Here is a 23122-nt window from a genome sequence, read left to right as displayed (position 1 = left end):
TCTCGGCTTCATCCTTCTCTTTCTTCGCTTCCCGTAAGCCAATGAAGCCCAAGATCACCATGAGGGTTCCTCTTCCTACTCAGATGCCGCCTAATAATTGTTTTTTTCCTGTCAAAAGTTTGTCTAATCAGTATTATAGAAGTTAAGTTCAACTTCAGTTATGTTAGGCAGGATGGATTGCACCCAAAAAATTAGTTCAGCATTGAAGTTGCACCATAAAACTTTAGGACGTGCACTCAGGAAAACGGGTGTTGGGTGTATCTTACCCTTAGATTATTTAAAAGTTATTATTTACAAGTATTGTAGAATGAGTGACAGCTTTTATTATCTTAACGAACCACCTGATATTCATCCATACAAATCACATCTACGCATCTCCGCAGTGGAGGAATATATATTGCTGGCATTGTGGGTAAGCAAGCAATTAGATCTATCTCTAACATGAATGTTTATGATTAGCTTGATCTCCAGAGAGTTTCTCAATGACTTTGTCAATGGTGTTTTATTTGTTTGCAGCAGCTTGATTCTGCGGAAGGGCTTTCCAACCAATATCTTGGCGGTAGAAGCCTTGAGGCCAATGAATCTGCTCAAGAGCTCGGTAAGCTCGATCACGGGCCTGTTGGAGATCAATTCCTTTGGCAGTGACACCGAGCACACGACCACCGTTAGCGATAAATCTGCCCTCTAGATCATAGGCAGTTCCAGCATGAAAGATTTTAACCTGAGGATCAACGACATCAGCTTCTTCGAGGTTTTGAATCAGGGTTCCTTTCTCATAGGGTCCTGGATACCCCTTGCTTGCCATTACCACAACCATGGCAGATTCTGCAGACCAGTTCAATGATACCCCCTTCAGCTCTCCTCTGCTAGCTGCAAGCAGAACTCGTGCTAAATCAGACTCCAACCTCGCCATCAGAACCTGTTCAAAAGAAGCGGTCAAAGAAAACTCAGTTAACAAAATGACTTCATGAATGAAATCAATCATCTTTAAATAAAGTCTGAGGTTCAAGTTTTCTAAATTAAAAAAAAAATCACACTAGAAAAACTATCTCTTTTTAGGAACCAACAATGCTCAAATCTAAGTTGGAATTACTAGATATCAGGTTGTTTTTACCCCTAATAAATGACTTCTTTATGATGGAGTAATGCCAAAAAAAGTGCCAAATGACTGTGCCTCTTGTATCACCTCATATAAGATCAAGCAAGATACCAATGAACTGAAGAACATTAGAAAAAACGAGTTTTGGAAGCATGTGATCAAGATGAAAACATGAGTATCAAAGGTGGACAGCGGTACCAATTTGTTAGAAACTACATGAGGAGTTTTATAGTTGTATAACATGAGCACGATGAACCATGAACACCCTAAATTATCAGTTAAGCATCCATGAAATTAGTTTGCCATGATTTGTAAATGGCCTGTATAGTATATATATTTCTAAGTGTTGAGATTGTGATAAAAAGAAAATGAATTTGCTGCAATCAAGTATGAGTTAACTAACCTGGCACTCTGGGTCGCCAAAGCGCACATTATATTCTATTAGCTTAGGCAAGCCAGACTTCTTTTCTATCATAAGCCCGGCATACAAAACCCCAACAAACTTGCAACCTTCTGCTGCCATTCCTTTCACAGTGGGCATAATAATAGAATCCATTACTATAGACTCAAGTTCTTTAGTTAGTATAGGGGCTGGAGAGTATGCGCCCATGCCACCAGTATTAGGTCCAGTGTCGCCATCACCGACTCGTTTATGGTCTTGAGCAGATTCCAATGGGATTGCATTTTCACCATCAACCAATGCAAAAAATGAAACCTCTTCTCCTTCTAGAAATTCCTCAATAATGACACGAGAACCGGCAGAACCAAAAGTACCCTTCACCATCATTAAATCAACAGCTTCATACGCTTCTTCCAGTGTCATGGCAACTGTAACTCCTTTTCCAGCAGCCAGTCCATCTGCTTTGACAACAACGGGTGCTCCTTGCTCTTGAATATATTGCTTTGCAGCAGAGGGGTCCGTAAATGTCTTGTACTGCATCAAGCCATTATTCAGCATTAGTTAAAAGTGACAAGTTTCTTCAACATGGCATACAACAACAACAACGAGTCTTATCCTACTAGATCGGTCAGCTACATAGATGGCACAACGCTATTGTGTTCTATCAATAACCAATTCTTTAGATAAATTGTTAATAAAAAGATCTCACTTAATAATTTCGTTGAATGTTCTCTTTGGTCTTACTCTACCCTTTTCAAAAGACTCCATACAACTTGATCTACCTCAATGGTGCATCTAATAGGATGTAAAACAAGGTTGAAAATATATTCAAATAGGACAAGGGCTGAATGTCATGCATGTTTAGTCCAAAGAGAAAAAAGTGCAGAAGAAGGACTAGTTATCAATCTAATTGATGAGATTCTGAATGACCACACAGACCTTGGCAGTTGGAATTTTATACTTGTCACACAAATACTTCATGAAATTCTTTGAACCTTCCAAAGCAGCAGCCTCAGAGGATGGGCCAAAAGTTGGGATTCCTGCCTTAACCAAATCGTTTACAAGACCCGAAACAAGGGGAGCTTCTGGGCCTACAACAATTAGTCCTACACCCCATTCACGACAGAATGAGACTACGGCTGCTCCATCAGAAACATCAAGGTCTGAGATACAAGTTGCACTCCCTGAATTGGAAATTCCTGCGTTGCCTGGGGCACAAAATACACCATCACAAGATGGTGATCGTTGTAAGGCATAGCAGAGTGCGTGTTCACGGCCACCTCCACCAATGACCAGAGCAATAACCCTTTCCTCTTTGGCATGAACAAAATAAGATAAATCAATAAATGACAGAGGTGAGAAGGCAATATATATAATGGTAATCTTACATCATAAACAAAGAACAAAAAGAAAAAGAGGTCTCAATTATAAATATGTCCGTACTTTAACTGACAAAAGGAAGATGACCTGCAAGAATACATTCACAGTGCAGCCTCAGTAACTTTAAAGAGAATGAAAATGTATTTTTGCTCTCAATCATCACCTAGTGACTGATCTAGTAGAAACTGAGATTCCTATATGATAGTAATTTGTCACTGAGAATAGAAAAAAAATGGAATTTTATATGTCCCAGCAAACTGTGCATGGAATGGTTATAGACCACGATGCACAACAATAAACTTAGTTGATTAATGCAAACTTCAATCAGTACTCTGCCTTAGACCATGACGGGTAAAACAGACGAAAACGAAGGACCCTACAGACCACTTCCATATTCACTCCTTGTAAGTATGTAATGGTTTTCAAGATCATAGGGAGAACTAATCAATTATTTAAGAACAGAGACTTAAAAGAAACAAACGAGGAAATAGGTTATGGCAGGACGATGAAACTAAGGAATACATAGACAATGAATATTAAAAGGTTGAGTTACCACGAAGTTTACCAGAATCAATTTTACTATCAGCGCCAACATAGTCTGACGGTTCTGATGTACTAGTAGCACAATTGCAAACACCATGAAATGACTGAAAGCTACTAAAGAAGCGTTTATCCCCGAAAAGATTGCGATTGGTGGAACTAAAACTCAAGGGCTCAACAAAGAGAGTCGAAGCTGAAGACTTTTGAAGAATACCGGCTTGTCTGAACCCAAATGGCTTAGACCCTCCACAGAGAGTACGTCCATAAGGATTAAAAGAAGCCCCAACATTGAAGATGGTGCAAGACATTCTACTCCCTGTTCCAAAATTGCACACTTTTCAATTAAAAAAAAAAATAAAAGAATAAAATTTTAAATAACCACCTCACAGTGATGGTAGCATCAAGCACTATGAGGATCCTCATATATGCAAAAAGTTTAGCAGTAACACCCATTCAGTTAATTTAGCAAACACCTTAGGCACACAACACAGAAAGGCACATTCCTTGGCAGGTGGTATTATACTACAAGGATCATTACACGTTCTCAGTAATAAAGACTGTTATCTAATTGACTAATTTATTCATTTCACAAATTTCAAATACCTTAAGCAAGCCAAAACCAATACACCACTGAGTTCAGATCATTTAAAGAGAGAGGACAAGAACACACTTGTTCAAACAAAGTGAGCAACCGCGGTTAGCTGAGACCGACTCCGTCGCCGCCACTGAAACGATGAAGAGGAGACTTAGCAGGTGAACACAGAATTACTTATAAGGGAAGGAACGCACACTGTATAGCTCACTGATCGCCACTGGTTTTGATTGAGTGAAATTTTAAGAAAAGGTGACGCTTTGGGATTCGATACTTAATGTACGTATCAAAAGGCGGGAATTATGCTCTATTCCTTTCATATTAGGGGGCAGTTTGGCCAACTAAAAACCACTTTCAAAAAATATTTTTAAGCAAATCAGATAAAATCCTGTATATTTATTTGGGTTAAGGTGCAATTTTAACAACAAAGTTTTCCGAAAGAGCACTGGGCACCATAAAGTTTATTTGGGTGCAAAAATATACATGAAGTTGTCAAAAGGGAACATCTGGCACCATGCCGTTAATGTCCGTCAGTTTGCCGTTAGAGGGGCCCACAAAGTCAATTTTAAGGTGCATTTTTAACAACAAAGTTTGCATCAAGGGACATTAGGCACCATGAAATTTATTTGGATGTAAAAATATACATAAACTTTGTAAAAGGAAAAAAATAACAAAATTCTTCAACCTCCATAAACATCCATTAATTTTATTCTTTTTGGTCTCACCAAATGCTATATTTTCTCTCTGTAAATTTTCACTTCCAAGCCGATCCATCTTTCTCTCATCATAGTCAACACGCACACTCTCTCTGTCATGTTGTTTTCTGAGCCTCCAAGCCTTTTATATATATTTAAGCAAAACACATCTTTCCCTTCTAGGATATGAGGTTTATTCCTTGCACCCGAGTACTACCTCCAGTCCTTAATATACGATCCAATGGACTAATTTGAGGAGATTAAAATAAATAAATAAATTACTTTAAATATTATATTATTTATTTATTTGACGCAATAGCATATAGTACATGATCTCTCTAAAATATTTATATGCATCATTAAATTATATATTAGTTTACAAGCCAAGAAAATTAATTTGGAGAAAAAACAATAAATATAATATTTTAAAGTAATTTATTTATTTATTTTTAATCTCCTCAAATTAATCCATTGCATCCTATATTAAGGACTGGAGGTAGTACTTGGATGCAAGCAATAAACCTCATATCCTAGAAGGGAAAGATGTGTTTTGCTTAAATACATATAAAAGGCTTGGAGGCTCAAAAAATAACATGACAGAGATTGTGTGTGTGTTGACTATGATGAGAGAAAGATGGATCGGCTTGGAAGTGAAAATTTATAGAGAGAAAATATAGCATTTGGTGAGACCAAAAAGAATAAAATTAATGGATGTTTATGGAGGTTGAAGAATTTTGTTATTTTTTTCCTTTTACAAAGTTCATGTATATTTTTACACCCAAATAAATTTCATGGTGCCTAATGCCCCTTGATGCAAACTTTGTTGTTAAAAATACACCTTAAAACTGACTTTGTGGCCCCTCTAACGGCAAACTGACGGACATTAACGGCATGGTGCCAGATGCTCCCTTTTGACAACTTCATGTATATTTTTGCACCCAAATAAACTTTATGGTGCCCAATGCTCTTTCGGGAAAACTTTGTTGTTAAAATTGTACCTTAACCCTATTTATTTCGCATATTATAAAATTATTTTTAAAATTATAGTTTAGTTTTATTAGAACAAAACGGCTATCAAATGCATATGATCATTGGGAAAGTAATTAGTAATAAACTGGGATGGGATTAAGGTCTGGTAAAAATATACTGGTATCAATGATGACAAAACAGAATATTCGATGTTCAGCTTTATGAACAACTAACCTAATATCATCAATCAAATCTTTGAGAGGGTGATCATCCTCACACCCTCTAATAGAGTGACCGAATCCTTTTCTATAGAAGAGGGAGATGCATATACCCCCGATCGACACACTTATAGGCGGAGCTTCTTTTTTTTTTTTTTTCCCTCCCTTTTTTCGTAAGCAAGGTGCAGAAGCTTAAAGCTGTAAATTAATTATTTTCTTAAGCAACGTGCAAGGCCTAATTTGTTGAGAAGTTAATATTTTTAACAAGGATCTGAGCATCCCATATATTTTTTGAAAACAAATTTGATTCAAAAGTTTAAAATCGTAACAATATTATTTTCTTATCATTAAAAATATCAACAATCAATGTCATTATTTTAACTAATTTTTTAATAGTATAAGATAATATTGTTACAATTTTAAACTTTCGAAACAAATTTGTTTTTAAAATTTTTTTCAAATACCCAAAACTCAGAAGTGAAAACTTTCAAAAACAAATTTTAATTTTAATTTTTTTAATAAACTAAATAAGAGGAATTTCATTACTAATTGAAAAGCTCAAAACCCCCAGCACAAAAGATTGGTTTGGAAAAATAAAGAAAGAAAGAAGAGTAAAACGTAACAAGCCATACCAACTTATCTAGTCGATCTTTCAGAAAAAGAAAAATATACAGCTCATATTTTGTAAGGATTTGAAATGAAATTCACCTCGTTATCTGGCTTTATCAATTTTATTGTTTTATGGTAGAACAGTAATCAATAATCCGATACAAAAAATGTAAGAAAGCGAGGCAAGTCGGAAAACGAAGATCGGGACACATCTTCAAAACGTTAATGATATTCCCCTGGACCACTGGAAACGGGCCAAAAACAGAAAACAGGAACAGAAGTGCAGGAAAACTGGATCAATATGCACTATATAAATCCTTATGTCTGCTGTATTACTAAAATCATCATTGAAGTGTGTGAAAAATATACAAGAAAACGTGGTCTCTTGCGCAAGAATAGAGAACAAACCCCATCCCATGGCCAATGAAATCAAAAACTGCAATGTTCCATTAGGAACTCCTTATGGGGCATTTTCACAGATGCCCTGGATATTTTACAGCCTGCTACCAATTGACAAGTGGGGGGGAAGGGGGGGGGATGTCAATAGTGGCTAGGTGTGCAAAGCCATAAATAAGTTCTGCCTACGAGCATGCTCTGGAATAAGCCGATTGATGACATCTTGCGGGATACCGGAGAGCTCTGCCACCACAAACAACATATGAAGAACAGGGAAAAAAAAAGAAAATATTAACATAAGGACGAATTAATTTCTCAACCAGTTTGTCCTCCAAAGGTTTCACTAGTCTTTTTTCCCCCCTCCATGATTTTGAAGATTATAAAAGCTGTTTCACTTTCCATAATCCTAATTAATTGCTACATTGAGCTCTTTACTTAGAGGGTAAAGGGAACAATTTTCACAAAACACAAGTAGGTCTATCAAGATGCAAAATTGACGGATGATGATAAGGTAAATGAGTGAACTCTCTCATGACGTCAATGGAGACAACATCATGCACCCTGGTCCTGTTGAAGATGCCTTGCACCCATACAAGGCTTATGCTCCTCTGTTAGTATTAGAGGTTATATGTACTAGATTGTATTCATTCAGAGTTTGTACTGCGCACATTTTTCTTTTCAGGTTCCTGACCGTAAATTTTGGAATACGAAACTTTTTCTTCTACTTTCCTCTTTCCCATTTATCAGGTCATAGTCTATCAATAACTCGTGTGAATGTTGCCAGCAATTTCTAATATTGTCATTCTGCATAACTCTTCCCAAGAATAGCAAGTTCAATATTAAACTTTACTGATCAATCAGGCAGTGACTGAACGTACCTGCAGCTTTAAAATTAAAAAGAGGAGGAAGTGGGCGGCCATTAGGAAGGCGGGTATTTGGATCCCTCAATTCATCAAAGAAAGGATGAATGCAAGCTTCCAACTGCAGTACAATACAATGTCCAGCATCGACTATTATAACAATATTCTAGTTCCAAGGCCACCGAAGAGAAGAGAAGCATAACAAAATGGAAAGGCTAAACTTACAGCAGTGCATCGCAAATTGGGAGAATACTGAAAGAACCTACACACAAGGTCAACTGCTTCAGGGGGTAACCGCTTCTGAAAGACCTGCCAGGTTAGGAAGATATCAGAGCAAATTCCTCATCCAAACGACACTCCCTTAAAGCAGTGTATACCAAGACATGCACAAAGGGCTTTTGCCAAGACTTCATATGCACATATATCAAAGAAAGTAATTGATAACAACATTAACTCAGCAAAGACACTTGCACCATTGTGCAACTGCAATCACTATACAACAATGCAACCTCTAATAAGTCTGTCAGCCTAAACACACAGTGTTCCGTCCTGACAAATTTATGGTGGGAAGTGTCTTCAAGACCCAATATCTATACTAACATGGTTATGGGTCTATTTGACCAGTTTGATCAAAATTCAATACTAATTCAATCCCACGCCAAATCATGTAAATCTGCTGTTTGGGAGACAACACATACTCAACAGGGATATCAGCTTACTTGATCCTGTTTACTGACCTTGTTCCCCACTCTGATGCCATTATAGCGCGGGCATGTTAGTTTAATCCTGTTCGAGCACGCCACATTTAACAGAAACTAATAGCATTACCCATTTAACTGCCACGGACTTTTTCTTGATATATACTGCATATTTCTCTGACCAACAATAGCCCTTTTTGTTGTTTTTTCTAAACATTAACAAGGTTTATGCTTCCTTGTTCCCATCTATTCGATGAGTGATGACCATTAACCCCTTCCCTCATTTCCGCACAGAACCAAAAAATTGAAAGCAATATGCTTAGAATGAGCCATGATCCAGACAGAATTCTCACCATACCTCAGGAATGAAGGATCAAGTTCATTCTAACAGCATCCCAATCAGGTAGCTTTCACAATTACTTGTCAAAAGGTAACATTTAAGGAAAAGCATGCATGATTTCGTTAAATGAAACACAAATATGTATCTGAAGAGCTACATAGTACAAGCTCAAATAATACTCAGCACATCTAGGAATCAAGTTATTAGGATATGTAAGCAAAAAAAAAAAAAAAAGGAAGAGAGGGGAAGAGGGATACCTTGTGCCATGGATGAGGTTTAATCTGTGGAAACTTAAATTCAGTATAATTTGGGTTCATGCATTTTATCTCTTCCCTTGTTGGAGTTCCCAAAACCTGAAAGGAATTATATTTTGTACGGGCAACTTTGAGTCACGATGAACCATGTAATTGCTCGTGCCAAAAGAACAACAACAAACCTTCATCAGGGCAGTTTTCATTTTGCTCTATTTTATTAAAGCTAGCTCAATGCACCAAGAGATAACCAAGAATAAAACGCATCTTCAGATACAGCATTGGAAAGAAATCAAGAGCAAACAAGACAAAATTCTCCTTTGCAACTTGTATGCAAAGAAAACATAAGATCCCCAGAACCTACACCATTTCCTGATAACTCACACTAAATTTGCTACACTTAAGAGTCCAAGATATAGATAATTAATAATTTATTGATTCAGCTATTAGTCTATTATACAACTATAGGATAGTCAAATCCATCTCTTTTAGATAGTAAATTGAAGAAAAATAACCCTCACCTTAATGATTTCAACAAGTTGGTCAACTCCACTTTCTCCAGGAAACAGAGGCTGGAAAACAATTTGAATTTTAGGTAAAAAGGCCAAAAAAACAAAAAACAAAAGATCAAAAGAAAAAGAAAAATATACACGCATTTATTCAAGCATCAAATTACCTGTCCAAGAAGTAATTCAGTCATTACACATCCAGTTGACCATATATCTATAGCAGTTGTATACTCAGTGGCACCAAAAATAAGTTCTGGAGCACGATAATATCTCGAACAGATATAAGAAACATTTGGCTCTCCTTTCACCTGATAAAATAAATATGAATAAAATATAAGCTGAAAAACAAAAAGCTTCCATCAATCATCAGCATTCAGCAAGCCGGGCTCAATTTCTTACCAACACTTTAGCACTTCCAAAATCACAAATTTTCAGCTGATGCGTATGTGGATTCACCTGATATAAGCAACATGCATTTGACTATAAGTCGTGGGGAAAGAAAGAACATAACTGCTGCCAACTCAAGCATTAAAAAGTTGCAAATTTGACCATTTCAAACATTTTTTCTCTAGATGACACAACATGAATTCCTAATCATCTCAAGAAGACAATAAAAAGGCTCGTAAACAACATGCCAAAAGGATACCCCTTTAAATAAAGCCCCATCTAAACCTCTCTTCCAATAGCTTAACGGAGCAACAAGGAATAAATTGTCTACTTGGTAACGTATGAGTGATGGAAGAACACAGCAAGTTTAATTACTTCAGAAATATCATAAATTCAGCAGGTCAGAGTTATATAGTGGTAAGCCCCACCCAGGACTTTCTTAGCACCGTTCCTCTCCTTCAATCACTTACATTAGCAAAAATGTTGAGACATCCCTCAGTAATCAGCCCCAATAAATTCAGTTGTTAAACTTAAAACGGATTTATCATAAGCAATCCTCGGACTGACTGTTCTTTAGGATCCAATACTTTCCTAAATATGGTACAAGTTTAAAGGAAAATTCCATATATCTGTAATATCAAGAAGGATCATTAACAACACTGCCAGAGCAGGAAGAATTAAAGGCAATGGAAGTTAGAAAATTCAAATAATCCAGCCACCACAACTTAAAATCAGAAAAATGTTAAACAAGATTACTGGTCTTCATAAAAACGTGACATGGATAATTGAAATGGTTGTAAAATGTAAACCCGGGATTGTAAAACCTCATCATAAGATAAAACTTCAGATGAAAATTTTCAAAGACATCACCAGATGATAAGTCTAAGGTGAAAAATCTTTATTAAAAAAAAAAAAATCAATTTTGTTCCCATGGATATATGAGAATGAAGTCATCCGAACATTTCAACGACTAAAACTGATGTCTCACAAGTAGATTCTGAGGTTTGATGTCACGATGGCAAATTCCAATGCAATTATGTATGTATGCAAGAGCCCTGCAAATCTGCAACCAAGTTCAGGAGAAAACAATAACATGAATAAGGCAAGAAAAAATTACTAGATTTCAAAATGTACAGAACACATGATTGAAATTTTAGATTCTGCTCTTCTGAAAATATTTTCCAAATGCAAAATCTGCGTCCAATTTTTTTTTTTTCATTTTTCAGAGACCTTCCTTTCTCTCTTTCTTTCCTTCTTTTTTCTAAAGCAAAAAAGAAAAACTCCACATCCTTCCCCAGACATAAATTACCACTAAATAGATTCTCCGATGAAAATATTATCATAATTATTCAAATGAGGCCATCTAAAAGAAACATGATAATAAATAAAAAGATAGCCCTTAGACGATATTACATAGACTCACAGGGAATGATTATATATATTGCAACAATATCCTCTCAGTGGATTATTTGTAATTTGGGAAGCAGGGGAGTGTCTTTCCAGACTTGCCTCTATAAAAGCTAGAGCTACATACCTGGTAGGTGTAAAGCTTAACATATATTAAAGGCATTCGCTGGTTGATCCTGCTATAATTCCTTGCAACACGATTAACAGTTTCAGGAACGTATTCAAGCACAAGATTCAAGTAAAGCTCTTCTTTGTCAGTCGTCGAAAAGAAATAATGCCTAAGGGCAACAACATTTGGATGATCCAGCATTTGCATAATCTGCAACTCCCTATTTTTGTAGCGCTTGTCCTGAAGAACCTTTTTAATGGCCACAATCTCTCCAGTTTCCCTGCATTTTGCCTGATAGCAGCATTAACACACAAAAAAAAAAAAAATCAGAACATGGTAAATCAAAATCATGCATTTTCAAAAATATAACAAATGCAAAACTACGTGCTTCGCCTCACTTGGAAAACAACACCAAAAGACCCTGTTCCAATCACGTGCTCTGCAATATAACTGACATTCTGTGAACTTAAAGAAACAATTGTTAGGGAAGTTGTCATGGGTTAAACTGATTTTCATAACTGCAAGAGTTTTCAGTTACAAAAGAATCAAAAAGTTTTTTTCTTTAAAAAAAAAAAAAAACTTTTTACCTGCTTAGATTGGCCATTTCGACCACCAATGCTGGTTCTTATCACATGTCCTGTTTCAGCACCCACACCATCGATTATGTCAGGCTCACTATCCTGCAAAATAGAAAATAGTGACAACTCAGAAAGAGAAGCAAAAACAAGAGCTGCTCAAAAAATTTGAAAGCTTAAAAGGCAGTGAATTTGAACTCCACTGTGCTTTTGAAGCAGGCGCACTCACTATACATGACTAGAAACCCCTTTGCAGCCTACAAGTGATCAATCACAATAGCAAATAACCATTCCGGAGGGGACCTAAACTCATTTTACGGGTTGAAATACCCGATAGAGATTTTGAAGAAACAAAACCTTGAATAGTTGAGACTTGAAGGCAACTTACTCTGTCCTCATCATGGTCCACCTTGTCCCTCAACCTCATCTCAAGCATCTCCCTCCCAAGCCAATCCACCGCACTGGATGACTCTCTGAAGCCATTAGCAGACCTGGAACTGCCGACCCCACCATTTCCAAGGCCTGCAGACGCCATGGCTGTCCTGACTTGCACAACTATCACCAATATCACTATTTGCGGCCTCCCGAATATTCTGCTCCGGCGTTTCCGAATTCCTCCAAGCAACTGTCAACCTACAAGAATGTAATAAAACCACACTCAAAATGAGAAGCCGAAAACACAAACTGTGAAGTCCACAACAATTTAGAATACAAGGGGAAACTGCCAGAAAAAAGTTAGTATATAGAAGAATAAACACAAAAGCATGCAGTAAAGGAATATTAAATAAAATTTCAAAAAGAGCAGCTTTTTCAAGATTGATCAGATCTAACCTTTTAAACATTCAAACCTCAAATCAACCCCACTTAACCGCAGCAACAGCATATACTAGACTAAATTCAATTAAGAAAAAACATAAAACAAAAAATTCACACATAATAGCCAACTACGGAAACACAAACTCACCTGCAAGCTTTTATGATCAATATCGAACCACTGCTCTTGCATTTTACTAAGCTTTCAGTTCCCAAATACGAATACTTTTTTCTTTAAACCGAAAAAAGAAAGCCGATCGAAGAGTGTGAACTGCTTGCTCGCGATCCTATGAACGATAGATATCTCTTCACAAATTTTCTCGGCAAAAAGTTTTGGGAGCAACAGCCAGTTTCTCTGCGAACTGTTTCTGTGTGAGCTTTTTCTGTTTCTGTTTTATTTTCTGATAATCGCTCTGATACATATCCATTCCGTCTTCGATTCTCCCATACCAACTACACGCATTGGGCATTGGAGGTTGGAGCATGTGGACACTGTATTATTATTATTATTATTATTATTATTATATTATTACTTTTTTTTTTTTTTTTATCAAACAAAACCTTTTAACTAACAATCTGTTTTAAAAAAATTTCATTAATAAAATACTACTTCTAGTCTTAATTATAAGATCTCGTCTTATAATTAAGAATCTATAAACGAGATCTTATAATTAGGATCACAAGTTGTATAATAATAATAATAACTCATATAGTCATGATATGTGTAGAGGCATACGACTTTGTAATTATGGTTGTGAAGTTAATAATAAAATATTACAATATTACAATAATTATAAAAATAAATTGAGTAAAAATATATATTATTTAAATAAGAAAAATTAAAGTGTGTAAACAATCTTGATATATATATAAAAAAAGATAGGTATTTTTGAATATTTGATGTCAGTTTTTTATTTTATATAAGTACTGTATCTATGTTCATATGATTCTCTTAAACTCTTAGTCACTCGTATTGAAATATTTAACCTGAAAAATTAAATCCTTCATCTTTTATATTTAAAAAAATTAAGATCCTTTAATCTATTTAATCCCAAAGATTGCAATTCCTTCTGCCCTAGATGCATTATTAATTAATTAACATAGTAATTCATATTATTATCAATTGAAGAGAAATCCCGAGTGCAATTGTGTGAAAGTGTAAATATAAGCGTGATAACGATGTCACAAAAAAGAATATTATAAACTTTAAAATATCTGAGGTCTTGATGTAATGAAATCGATAATACATGAGAAAATTATTTTTTAAAGTAAAATAGTTTTGGGAGAGAGGATTTTTTTTTTTGAAAGAAATTGATAAGATAACTAGCGGCCCAGAGTTCATTGAATTTTTCTGCATCTATTTGTCTTTTCATGAGTCAGGATTACATGATCAAGTATTTGGGATTTTTTTATGGGAAAATCCCAGAAAAAGCCCTTGGAATATACCAAATCTCAGATTGGATCCTTAAATTTCAAAACTGACAGAATGGGTCATTGACCCAATCTGTCATTTGTGAAATTCAGGCGAATTGACATTTTTGCCCCTGAGTAAAAGCGAGTAGTTATTCTCTAAACAAATCTAGGTAACGCTTACACTGTTCTAGTGATTACAAGATTCGTTGTAGTTAATAATAAGGTACCTGACAATAATAAGATACCTGACTATGAAAAAACGAGTAGTTATTTTCTACACAAATATAGGTAATACTTACATTGTTCTAGTGATTACAGAATTAGTTGTAGTTAATAACAAGACACCTGACTATAAAAAAGTGAGTAGTTATTCGCTACACGAATCTAGGTAACACCTAAACTTTTATAGTGATTCCTTGAATCATTGTAGTGAATGAATAAATGAGGGCAAAATTGTCAATTCGCCTGAATTTCACAAATAACAAATTGGGTCAATGACCCATTCTGTCATTTTCGAAATTTAAGGATCTAATCTAACATTTTCCATATTCCAAGGACCTTTTTTAGGATTTTCCCTTTTTTTATTTGTTACGCTTTTATGAAAAAAAATTAATTTAATGATCAACACCATAGCATGCCACATGGCTCATGGAACAGAGCACAATCAAGTAAGAACAAACAAAAAAAGAAGAGGTTTATTAAGAAATATTATCATTTTGTTTCTCAAGTAGAATCATTCTCTCTTTGACTTAGTAATAATATAAATTTAAAAAAAAATTAGAACAATAAAAAATTATAATAAAAAAAAGGTTCATGTTTCAGAATCATTGCACTACAAACTTCAACAGTATTTGAAAATAGTATCCATCAGTGTATTTTGTCTCTATATGACACAAGGCAAGGAAATGAAATAAGCTGAAGGAGTAGGGGTGCTTCTCGAGATATCACTAGCTTAAAGGTAGTAATAGGATATTGCTATAATAAATTAAAAATAAATCCAAATGCTAAGCAATTAGATTAAAAAAAAAGTATTTGAATAAAAAATAAATATAGTTTTAAAATAAGTTTATGATGTACGAAAAAAGTCTTATCACAGCACTTTTTAAGGGTATTTTTGGGCAATCCAAACACCTTATAAGAGCAAAGTCACATTGTCATGTTGAAATTTGAAGTAATTTACAGTAGTTTTTTTTACTATTTTTAAGAATAAAATGACAATGTTATATTGTTCTAGTAATCAACTTCTTAAATGAAAATAAGTTCATTAAGAGTTACCGCCCATATTTGCTACTTAAAAAGAGTCACATATGCTTAATTAAAATTATATGATTATGCCACTGGCCGTTTGGCCGAGTGGCATGTGTGTGTTGCGGTTTGATCCCGCCCTGATATAACCAAAAAAAAAATTATATAATTCTTTTCTTTCTTTAATACTCCCTCCGTTCCTTATTATAAGAGACGAATACCGAATTACGTTGATAAAAAAACAGTTAAAATTACTTAAAAACAATTAATATGTAAAAAGTATACTTTTTTTTTTCCAAAAATACCCTCATTAATAAGGAGAGAGAACATGAGAGAGAACAATGGTAATTTATTGAAAGAAAGAGAAGTGAGAAGGAGAGAGAGTGTAAGTTGGAGACAATAAATATGGGTAAAATAGGAAATCAACACAAAAAAGTAGAGACAACTTTTAAGTGTCTCTTATATATAGGAACATGCCATAAACACCAAATGTCTCTTATAATAAGGAACGGAGGGAGTATATTAGGAGGATTTGAAACTTTAATCATTATTCAGACCCAACTTAGCGTTTTCGAATTAATTAACTTTAAATGATTTTGTGTTGGAAAAAATTAAATGATTTTGTGCTGTATAGGATAAACATATGAAATGAGTTTTGCCTCTTAAAATGCAAAAGATCCTTTGCTATTTAAGCTAGTTTCATGTGGTTACATAAACTTTGTAATAAATGGATGACTGAGAGAAATTTAGATCAAGGATTTGTTTTTTGTGAATAAAAAGAATTATGTTAAAAAAATAATCATATTACATTTCATAATACTCAATTTTGAACCAAAAATATCATGAGGGTGCTAAATAATTGCGTAAAGAAGATACTACACGCATTTATTTGAGAGAAAACTCCATTTAAAAGTGTAATACTACTTCTGGTTCTTAGTGTAAGAGTTAGTTAACTGATTTGAATAAATTAAAAAATTAGTTAAGTTAACTATTTATAATAAACAAGTATTGTCTTTTCTAAAATATCTTATTAATCAAATGTATTAGCCAAAACTATAATTATTATTAAAACTACCTTAAAAAAATAAATAAATATAAAAAACAAAATAAATTTATGTTTTATATTTAGAATCAAAATAAAAATCAAACAGTTTAACTAAAAGTGGTATAAAGTGTCATCCAACCACTAGTGCAAAACAACTATTCTAAAGTGACTTTTTTAGAAAAGTTATGGAAGATGCAGCTTAAAAAGTATGACTGACCATATTTTTGTAAATATCAGTACGTTTTCTAAGCCGGTGTCTCAAATATAAGATCTAAAAGATAACTTCTAGACCGGGTATACACAAAAACGGGTGTAGTTAACATTTTTTCCTACAAAAGGAACTTAAATTCAAAATTTTAAAATTAAACCAAATAGCATGTCACGAAAATAAAGAGTACATTGTCTATACTAGTTCAACCAAAAAAAAAAAGATCTGGAAATGATTTTTTTTCATTGCAAATATATATAGCATTTATCATATTCTAGTTACAATTATCATTGCCTTTTTACGCTCTTTATTCAATGACATGAATATAATTTTTCATCCAAAAATAATGTCCTTTCAATCCTTTTCTCTTTGGGTTACATAAAAAAGGTGAAACCCTGAACTTTTCACTTTCACTATATACCGAATCAAAATTTGCCTGGGTTTCAGAGATTGTGAAAATCAGCAGTCCAAGAACAATTTTTGTCCCACTATAAACAGCTTAGCCAATTAGGGTGTACATAAATACATGTGAAAAGAGGGGCAAAAATGATGGGACAACCAAGACCTTCATTGACAGATTATGACAGATGATTACATACCTATACAACATATGTTGAGATGAGATAATACTTAAAGAGTTGGAACTTAGCTCACAGGCAATTTCATATCCCAATTGCATCAAGCAACTCTGAATGTTGAGACACAGAAACCAACGAATTCGCGACAATGGCTCCACTAGCAGCAACTGCTGGGACTCCAATGCCTGGGAAGGTGGAGTCTCCACAACAAAAAAGCTGCGATATAGGGGTTGAATGTCCAGGAAAAGTGCCTTTACCAGCTTCTATAGCTGGTCCATATGTTCCTCTGTGCCTCCTAAGAAACTTTGATGTGTTTAGAGGACTTCCCACCAACTTTACTTCACACTTATCCCGGCTAAAACCTGGACCAAGAGCACGTTCCACAGCTTTCCACATTACCTGACAACAGTAATGAGTCAACCTTAAAAACAAAAAAAAGCTTGAAAGGATAAGGGACATAATCTAGAGCAGATTAATTTATGGATGTGTAGAATTAGCATCAAGTGATGGAAAGAAATGATAAAAACAGGATTAATTTAAGATGATAATGGTGGTTGAGTGCGAGGATAGCTCATGAAGGGTTAAGATTTTTTGTAGTAGTGATTTTAGAAGAGAGAGTGACACAAAAGAAATGTATGTATGTGAGTCACTTTCCTTTCAATGTTCCTTTGTGCCTCCTAAGAAACTTTTGATGTGTTAGAGGACTTCCCACCAACTTTACTTCACACTTATCCCGGCTAAAACCTGGACCAAGAGCACGTTCCACAGCTTTCCACATTACCTGACAAACAGTAATGAGTCAACCTTTAAAAAAAAAAAATAGCTTGAAAGGATAAGGGACATAATCTAGAGCAGATTAATTTATGGATGTGTAGAATTAGCATCAAGTGATGGAAACAAATGATAAAAACAGATTAATTTAAGATGATAATGGTGGTTGAGTGCGAGGATAGCTCATGAAGGGTTAAAGATTTTTTTGTAGTAGTGATTTAGAAGAGAGAGTGACACAAAAGAAATGTATGTATGTGAGTCACTTCCTTTCATTTTACGAATTTTTTTACTTTTCTCCATCTTTGTCTTTATACAAAAATTACATACTGTTAGATTCAGAGAATCTAGATCCAGCTCAAGGATATTCTTTTGGCACAGCCTAATGAGCCCAGGCCTGGGCTTTACCCACAGGCTGGCCTTAATGATCCATGATGGTCTAACGCAAGTTGAGCTACGACACCTGTTTAGGCTTGGACTTAAGCTTGTTCTAACGCATGAACCAAGTATCATGATAAGGTGGACCCAGGATTCGTTTGAAAGAGAACTGCTCAAGGCATTGAATTTGAGCATTTTTATCATTTGATTAAAATTTTCAATGTGTTTTAGCAAATTTACATTTTGAATATGCCACCTGTCGTGTTTTTTTTTTTTTAATTCTGCTTTCATTTAAGAATGATTCTTTTTCTAATGAAGTATTTGCTCTTCCCCCTTAAAAAGCATACTTCTTCTCTCCATGGCCAAATTGGCACTAGGCATATTCACATACCTCTGACCTTGAAGCTTTGAGATCTCTGTATTCAGCACTCCTGCGATCAAGCCTTTCCACAACTCAACGGTTCAGTTCCTGGCATATAAGCATGTAATACATGTTTTCCTGGTGGCGCCAGATTAGGACTAAGCACACTAGGCACTGAGATCAACACAACATTCTGATCAGCATCGACTCCTCTTTCCCAGTCATTTACAACTATGTGATGAATTCCCAAATCCTTGCGTATATCCTGGTCCAGTAAGACATCGTAACAAAGTTATCCCCATTTGTTGAAGAGTTTCAATAATGAAAGCTTGTGCTAAGCTTCCAAACAGATGTTCCAATTCATATCCTGAAACTTCAAGGTATGATATGTATATTTCATGGTTTAACAGAAGTGAAGATACACCATGTGCGAGGGAAGAGAGAAGAGTTTTTGGTGAAGTCGAGTTTTCAGCATGCATACAAGGCATGCAGTTCTTGAACTTAACACATAAAAACTCAAGGCATATACGGCTCTCCTTACTCTTACTATATTTGCTAAAGGGAAAAAAAAAATGAGGTGTATGATAGTAGTCTCCATAATGGCAAACCTAGCATCAAATCCTAAATGGAGATGCATGAATGATTCACATTGAGGGGCGTGTTAATCCTAATCCTGTCAAATATGACTTCGGAACAACTTCCTTGGGTAGCAATTTTAAAGTGTCCCACATTGATGCATTGTGACCACAGCCTTCCTAGCACGTATGAACTGTTGAATACACATATTCACATCAATAATGACAAAAATATAGATATGAATGATTTAAGTCTTCTTTTTCTTCTTTTTTAAGTTTTCAAAAATACATACCTGGCCACTTCTCAGCCTGACTCCAACGGCTTTGTCCTTTTCAACAACGATATTTTCCACATGACTTTCAAGAGAAAGCCTTCCCCCAAACTTCTCTCATCCTCGCACACAAGGGCATCTACGATTTTCAAAATATACATACCTGGCCACTTCTCAGCCTGACTCCAACGGCTTTTGTCCTTTCAACAACGATATTTTCCACATGACTTTTCAAGAGAAAGCCTTCCCCCAAACTTCTCAAGTCCTCGCACAAGGGCATCTACGATAGCAGCACTTCCATCAGTGGGATATTCAAGACAGCATCCGGGTTTGTACCATTCTGCAACACATGTAAATCTGGAAAATCAAAGAAAAAATGGTTCTGGCATCAATAACAACAATTAGTAGAAAATCCCAAAAGCAAATGCTATGAAGCAAAGGAAACTATAGGATTTTTCTTCTTCTTCTTCTTCTTCTTTTTTTTTTTCCTTTTTTGTTATAAGAAACATATATGACTTCAACAGTTGAAGGATACGCACAACTTCAACGAGGTCCATTCTGTCAAGGATCACTTCATCTCAAAATTCAAAAGTTGTCAAGTCCACAAATAGTCTTATCCTAATATCCAGGCCTCTTTCACATCAAACTTTGGGCTTGATGTGTGGACAAAGTGCAGGCCCACCATACCTTGTGCATAAGCTTAAATTTAATCAAAGTAACAACGGGTGGCAAGGATGGAATTCTAAACCACATAATGATGAAGGCTTGATTTCATGTTACAGAATGCTTCAACTTAAAAGATTGAGCTATCAAGCAATAGCTCATAAATAAATTATTATTCTATCTTCCACATTTGACAACATAAACAGAAGCATGGTCATGAGCTATATCAGTTTTTTCAGATAAATAGTCTTCGGCAATTTTATATGTAGTTACCATCTCCGCTGAGAGTACACCATTAGATTTCACCCCAGCGAGCAAGAATGACAAGAGATCAACCCAGTTCCTTATGAAAGGGTCTTTCAGCTCCAATGAATCAATTATTTCTGAGAATGGTCTAAGAAGTTTCGTAGCACCAATGGCACCTTGAGGTCCCATCTGAATAAAAGATTTTAAGAGAGAAGGGGCATATCTAGCTCCTGCAGTGGAAAGAACACCCAAATCTCCTCGTATAGAGAGAGGAGGAAGAGCCATTGCGGCTGCAGACAATGGAAGTATAGCATCCTGTCAAAGATATTTACATTTTGACATATGAGAGGCAGCAAACTGATTTCAAGCGTGTCAATTTTTGAATAGATAGATATCTTGACAGAAGTAGGCAGAGTACTAGCAGCACTAACAAGAAGTTTCTGCCATTCTTTCACAGCATTTGGACTTGCATACTTCTCAAGGTCCTGAAAGATAATCAAGCAATAAATAGAAATTACTATTGGTGTCAAAAGCTTATGAAAAACTAGCAAAAACAGCAAGATAAAGATTAATGATCAAATCTTGATTATTTAAATGTGCATAAGATAACAAAACTATTGATAGTTATGCAACTGAGATTTAAAATGCTTCCCTAAGTAGGTCTGGCACAAAAGTAAATTCGCAACAAGTAAAACCAAAAAGTATAAGATGCACCGAGTTAAAATATGAACCAAACCCAAAAGGATGAAAGTCAGGCATAATAAGATTTTATATGTTTCACTGAAGAAAAGAGAACGTTAAAAAGGAATCAAGCATGTATTGAATGTATAAAAACATAGGACATTAGTGGTGGAAAGACATAGACCGTAAAATCACCTTGAAAAATTCTGTAGGCCCTATGCGTGACAGGAATTCACCTTCAGGGATGTAAACCATCCATGAATCATAAGTGGCACATGGGAGAGACTCACCCAAAGCATCCAGAACCTAATCATAAAAAGAAGGGACATTTAACTTAGGTGCTTGAAATTGAATACAACCTTTAAGTCAAATGAATGTTTCAATCTTAGGATATATATCAGTAAAGCTGCAGTAAGATACCATAACATTAGTACCTCAAACTGACATGTGTTGTGTAGGTCAGACACATGAAGGCGAAACTTTGGAGATAAATTGTTATCAGTCATCATTCTTAAAGAACGGGGAAAATGTAAAAATTGAAATACCTGTGCAAGAGGATTCGCCTGAAGACCCCTTGATTGCAACCCAGAGAATAAAGATGGCCCAGAATCAAACTTATATCCTTTGATATCGAAAGAATGGGCAGCACCACCAGGTGCGTCATGGCTTTCTAGCACCAGTACATCTTGTTGGTATCGTGCCAAAAGTGATGCGCAGCTGAGTCCACCTATACCACTGCCAATGACAACAACATCAGCTTCAGGCTTCCCTGAAAACCATACCAAATTCACATTAGAAATGCCATTTTCAGGCTCCCAAGTATATGACACTTCAGCGGTTCAGCCAGTGAAACCAACAATTTTTTTTTTTTTGGGGGGGGGGGGGGGGCCAACAATGAAACGAACAATGCTGGCAGTCCACATTTTGACGTTTATTCTTGAAATAAGCATTAAACATTAACCAAAAATCATTATATTTCTCCCTATTTTGGAAAAATTTAACATATGACACCTAGCAGAGTTCAAACTTCAAACTTAAAGAAAATATGAAAGTTAAAACTTCCAAAGAGAAGAGATGTTCTAATGCTGAAACGTTCAAGGGAGATGATGGGCAGCCGTAGATACAAATTCAGGCTAAAGTCTTCATTCTTCTATATCAGAAAAGTAGTCAAAACAACAAGAACATCGCCGTCATTGAATTAGTACTGCATAATAATGCATTTGCCCCTTTTAGGTGAGCAGGGAATTATAGTAAATTAATCCCCTGGAAATAAAAACCAAAATTTTAAACTTTATGGACATTTATGGATAAAGGAAAGTAAGAGACCTGAGAAGGAGTTCTTGTCTTTGAGGGAAACAGAAGCACCGGAAGAGAGCTCCTGAGTGTTGGAGCTTCGCGCCAAAACAGATTTCCGATCCGATGAGAATCTCAATGTGGAACTCTGAGGATTAAGAAATTTGACAAAGTTGGGGAAGACGCCAACTGCCATGGCAGAACAAAATTGAAACGCCAACACAGAGATTGGACCCTCTCGCTCTCTATGGCAAGCTTGAGAGGGGACTCGTATTGCATTCTTCCTCTCCTCTCTTCTCGCGTGTGTAGTTTTGAAATTAGCCACGTCACTGCAAAGTTCTGTTGTCATAATATCCTCTTCCTTTTGTTTGCTTTCTTGTTTTTTTAATTTATTTTTGCCTGTTATTCACTGAAAACAAAAAGCCAAAATACTACCTCTGGTCTTAACCATATAAGATAGATAACTCATTTGAAAAGATTAAAAAAATTAGTTAGTTAGTTATTTGTAACAAATACAATATGTTTTATTTTTTAAAAGTAACAAATATG

The 23122-nt window shown here is 35.3% G+C and overlaps 3 protein-coding genes across 4 annotated transcripts; all 3 read right to left on the bottom strand.

Moving 5' to 3' along the window:
* Window positions 1–300: 300 nt before the first annotated feature.
* LOC114721259 (phosphoribosylamine--glycine ligase-like) lies at window positions 301–4221 on the bottom strand. Its single transcript, XM_028907094.1, has 5 exons — window positions 4090–4221; window positions 3445–3735; window positions 2439–2812; window positions 1503–2033; window positions 301–919 (listed from the first exon to the last, which is right to left on the bottom strand). Exons 2-5 carry the CDS (start codon window positions 3725–3727, stop codon window positions 503–505), a joined length of 1605 nt encoding a protein of 534 aa, XP_028762927.1. The 5' UTR covers window positions 3728–3735; window positions 4090–4221; the 3' UTR covers window positions 301–502.
* Window positions 4222–6783: 2562 nt separating this feature from the next.
* LOC114721260 (shaggy-related protein kinase kappa) lies at window positions 6784–13288 on the bottom strand. Of its 2 annotated transcripts, none has more exons than XM_028907095.1 (13): window positions 12999–13288; window positions 12423–12667; window positions 12047–12139; window positions 11858–11917; window positions 11478–11750; window positions 10932–11006; window positions 9956–10012; window positions 9724–9864; window positions 9569–9619; window positions 9054–9149; window positions 7984–8067; window positions 7777–7879; window positions 6784–7141 (listed from the first exon to the last, which is right to left on the bottom strand). In XM_028907095.1, the coding sequence occupies exons 2-13, from the start codon at window positions 12567–12569 to the stop codon at window positions 7053–7055; spliced, it is 1269 nt and encodes a 422-aa protein (XP_028762928.1). In that variant the 5' UTR covers window positions 12570–12667; window positions 12999–13288; the 3' UTR covers window positions 6784–7052. The 2 variants fall into 2 exon arrangements, with proteins under 2 accessions (XP_028762928.1, XP_028762929.1); XM_028907096.1 differs by lacking the exon at window positions 12999–13288 and adding an exon at window positions 12264–12291.
* A 3799-nt stretch (window positions 13289–17087) lies between these two features.
* LOC114721181 (prolycopene isomerase 1, chloroplastic) lies at window positions 17088–22866 on the bottom strand. The gene is given in 13 exon segments (XM_028907001.1): window positions 17088–17735; window positions 18874–18931; window positions 18933–19108; window positions 19373–19501; window positions 19503–19585; window positions 19588–19612; window positions 19712–19775; window positions 19919–20036; window positions 20617–20914; window positions 21031–21084; window positions 21476–21586; window positions 21826–22049; window positions 22607–22866. Coding segments are annotated over 13 exon segments (1818 nt in total). The 5' UTR covers window positions 22770–22866; the 3' UTR covers window positions 17088–17420.
* Between the last annotated feature and the right edge of the window lie 256 nt (window positions 22867–23122).

This window comes from Neltuma alba, unplaced genomic scaffold (genome assembly GCF_004799145.2).
Source record: "Neltuma alba isolate B1F8T4 unplaced genomic scaffold, ASM479914v2 tig00012014_pilon, whole genome shotgun sequence".
Taxonomy (NCBI): Eukaryota; Viridiplantae; Streptophyta; class Magnoliopsida; order Fabales; family Fabaceae; genus Neltuma; species Neltuma alba.
Note: the sequence above shows the minus strand (reverse complement) of the source record. Positions and strands in the feature narration are given on the sequence as shown.

What these genes read in the sequence shown, in the direction of transcription:
- LOC114721259 (XM_028907094.1), bottom strand. Translation starts at nt 3,727, where the DNA reads ATGTCTTGCACCATCTTCAATGTTGGGGCTTCTTTTAATCCTTATGGA. An exon ending in TGATAGTAAAATTGATTCTG is followed by an intron (nt 2,813 to 3,444) that starts GTAAACTTCGTG and finishes TTCATGCCAAAG; the next exon opens with AGGAAAGGGTTATTGCTCTG. An exon ending in ATAAAATTCCAACTGCCAAG is followed by an intron (nt 2,034 to 2,438) that starts GTCTGTGTGGTC and finishes GGCTTGATGCAG; the next exon opens with TACAAGACATTTACGGACCC.
- LOC114721260 (XM_028907095.1), bottom strand. Translation starts at nt 12,569, where the DNA reads ATGGCGTCTGCAGGCCTTGGAAATGGTGGGGTCGGCAGTTCCAGGTCT. An exon ending in CTGAATTACTTCTTGGACAG is followed by an intron (nt 9,620 to 9,723) that starts GTAATTTGATGC and finishes ATTGTTTTCCAG; the next exon opens with CCTCTGTTTCCTGGAGAAAG. An exon ending in AACCTCATCCATGGCACAAG is followed by an intron (nt 8,068 to 9,053) that starts GTATCCCTCTTC and finishes CTAACCTGGCAG; the next exon opens with GTCTTTCAGAAGCGGTTACC.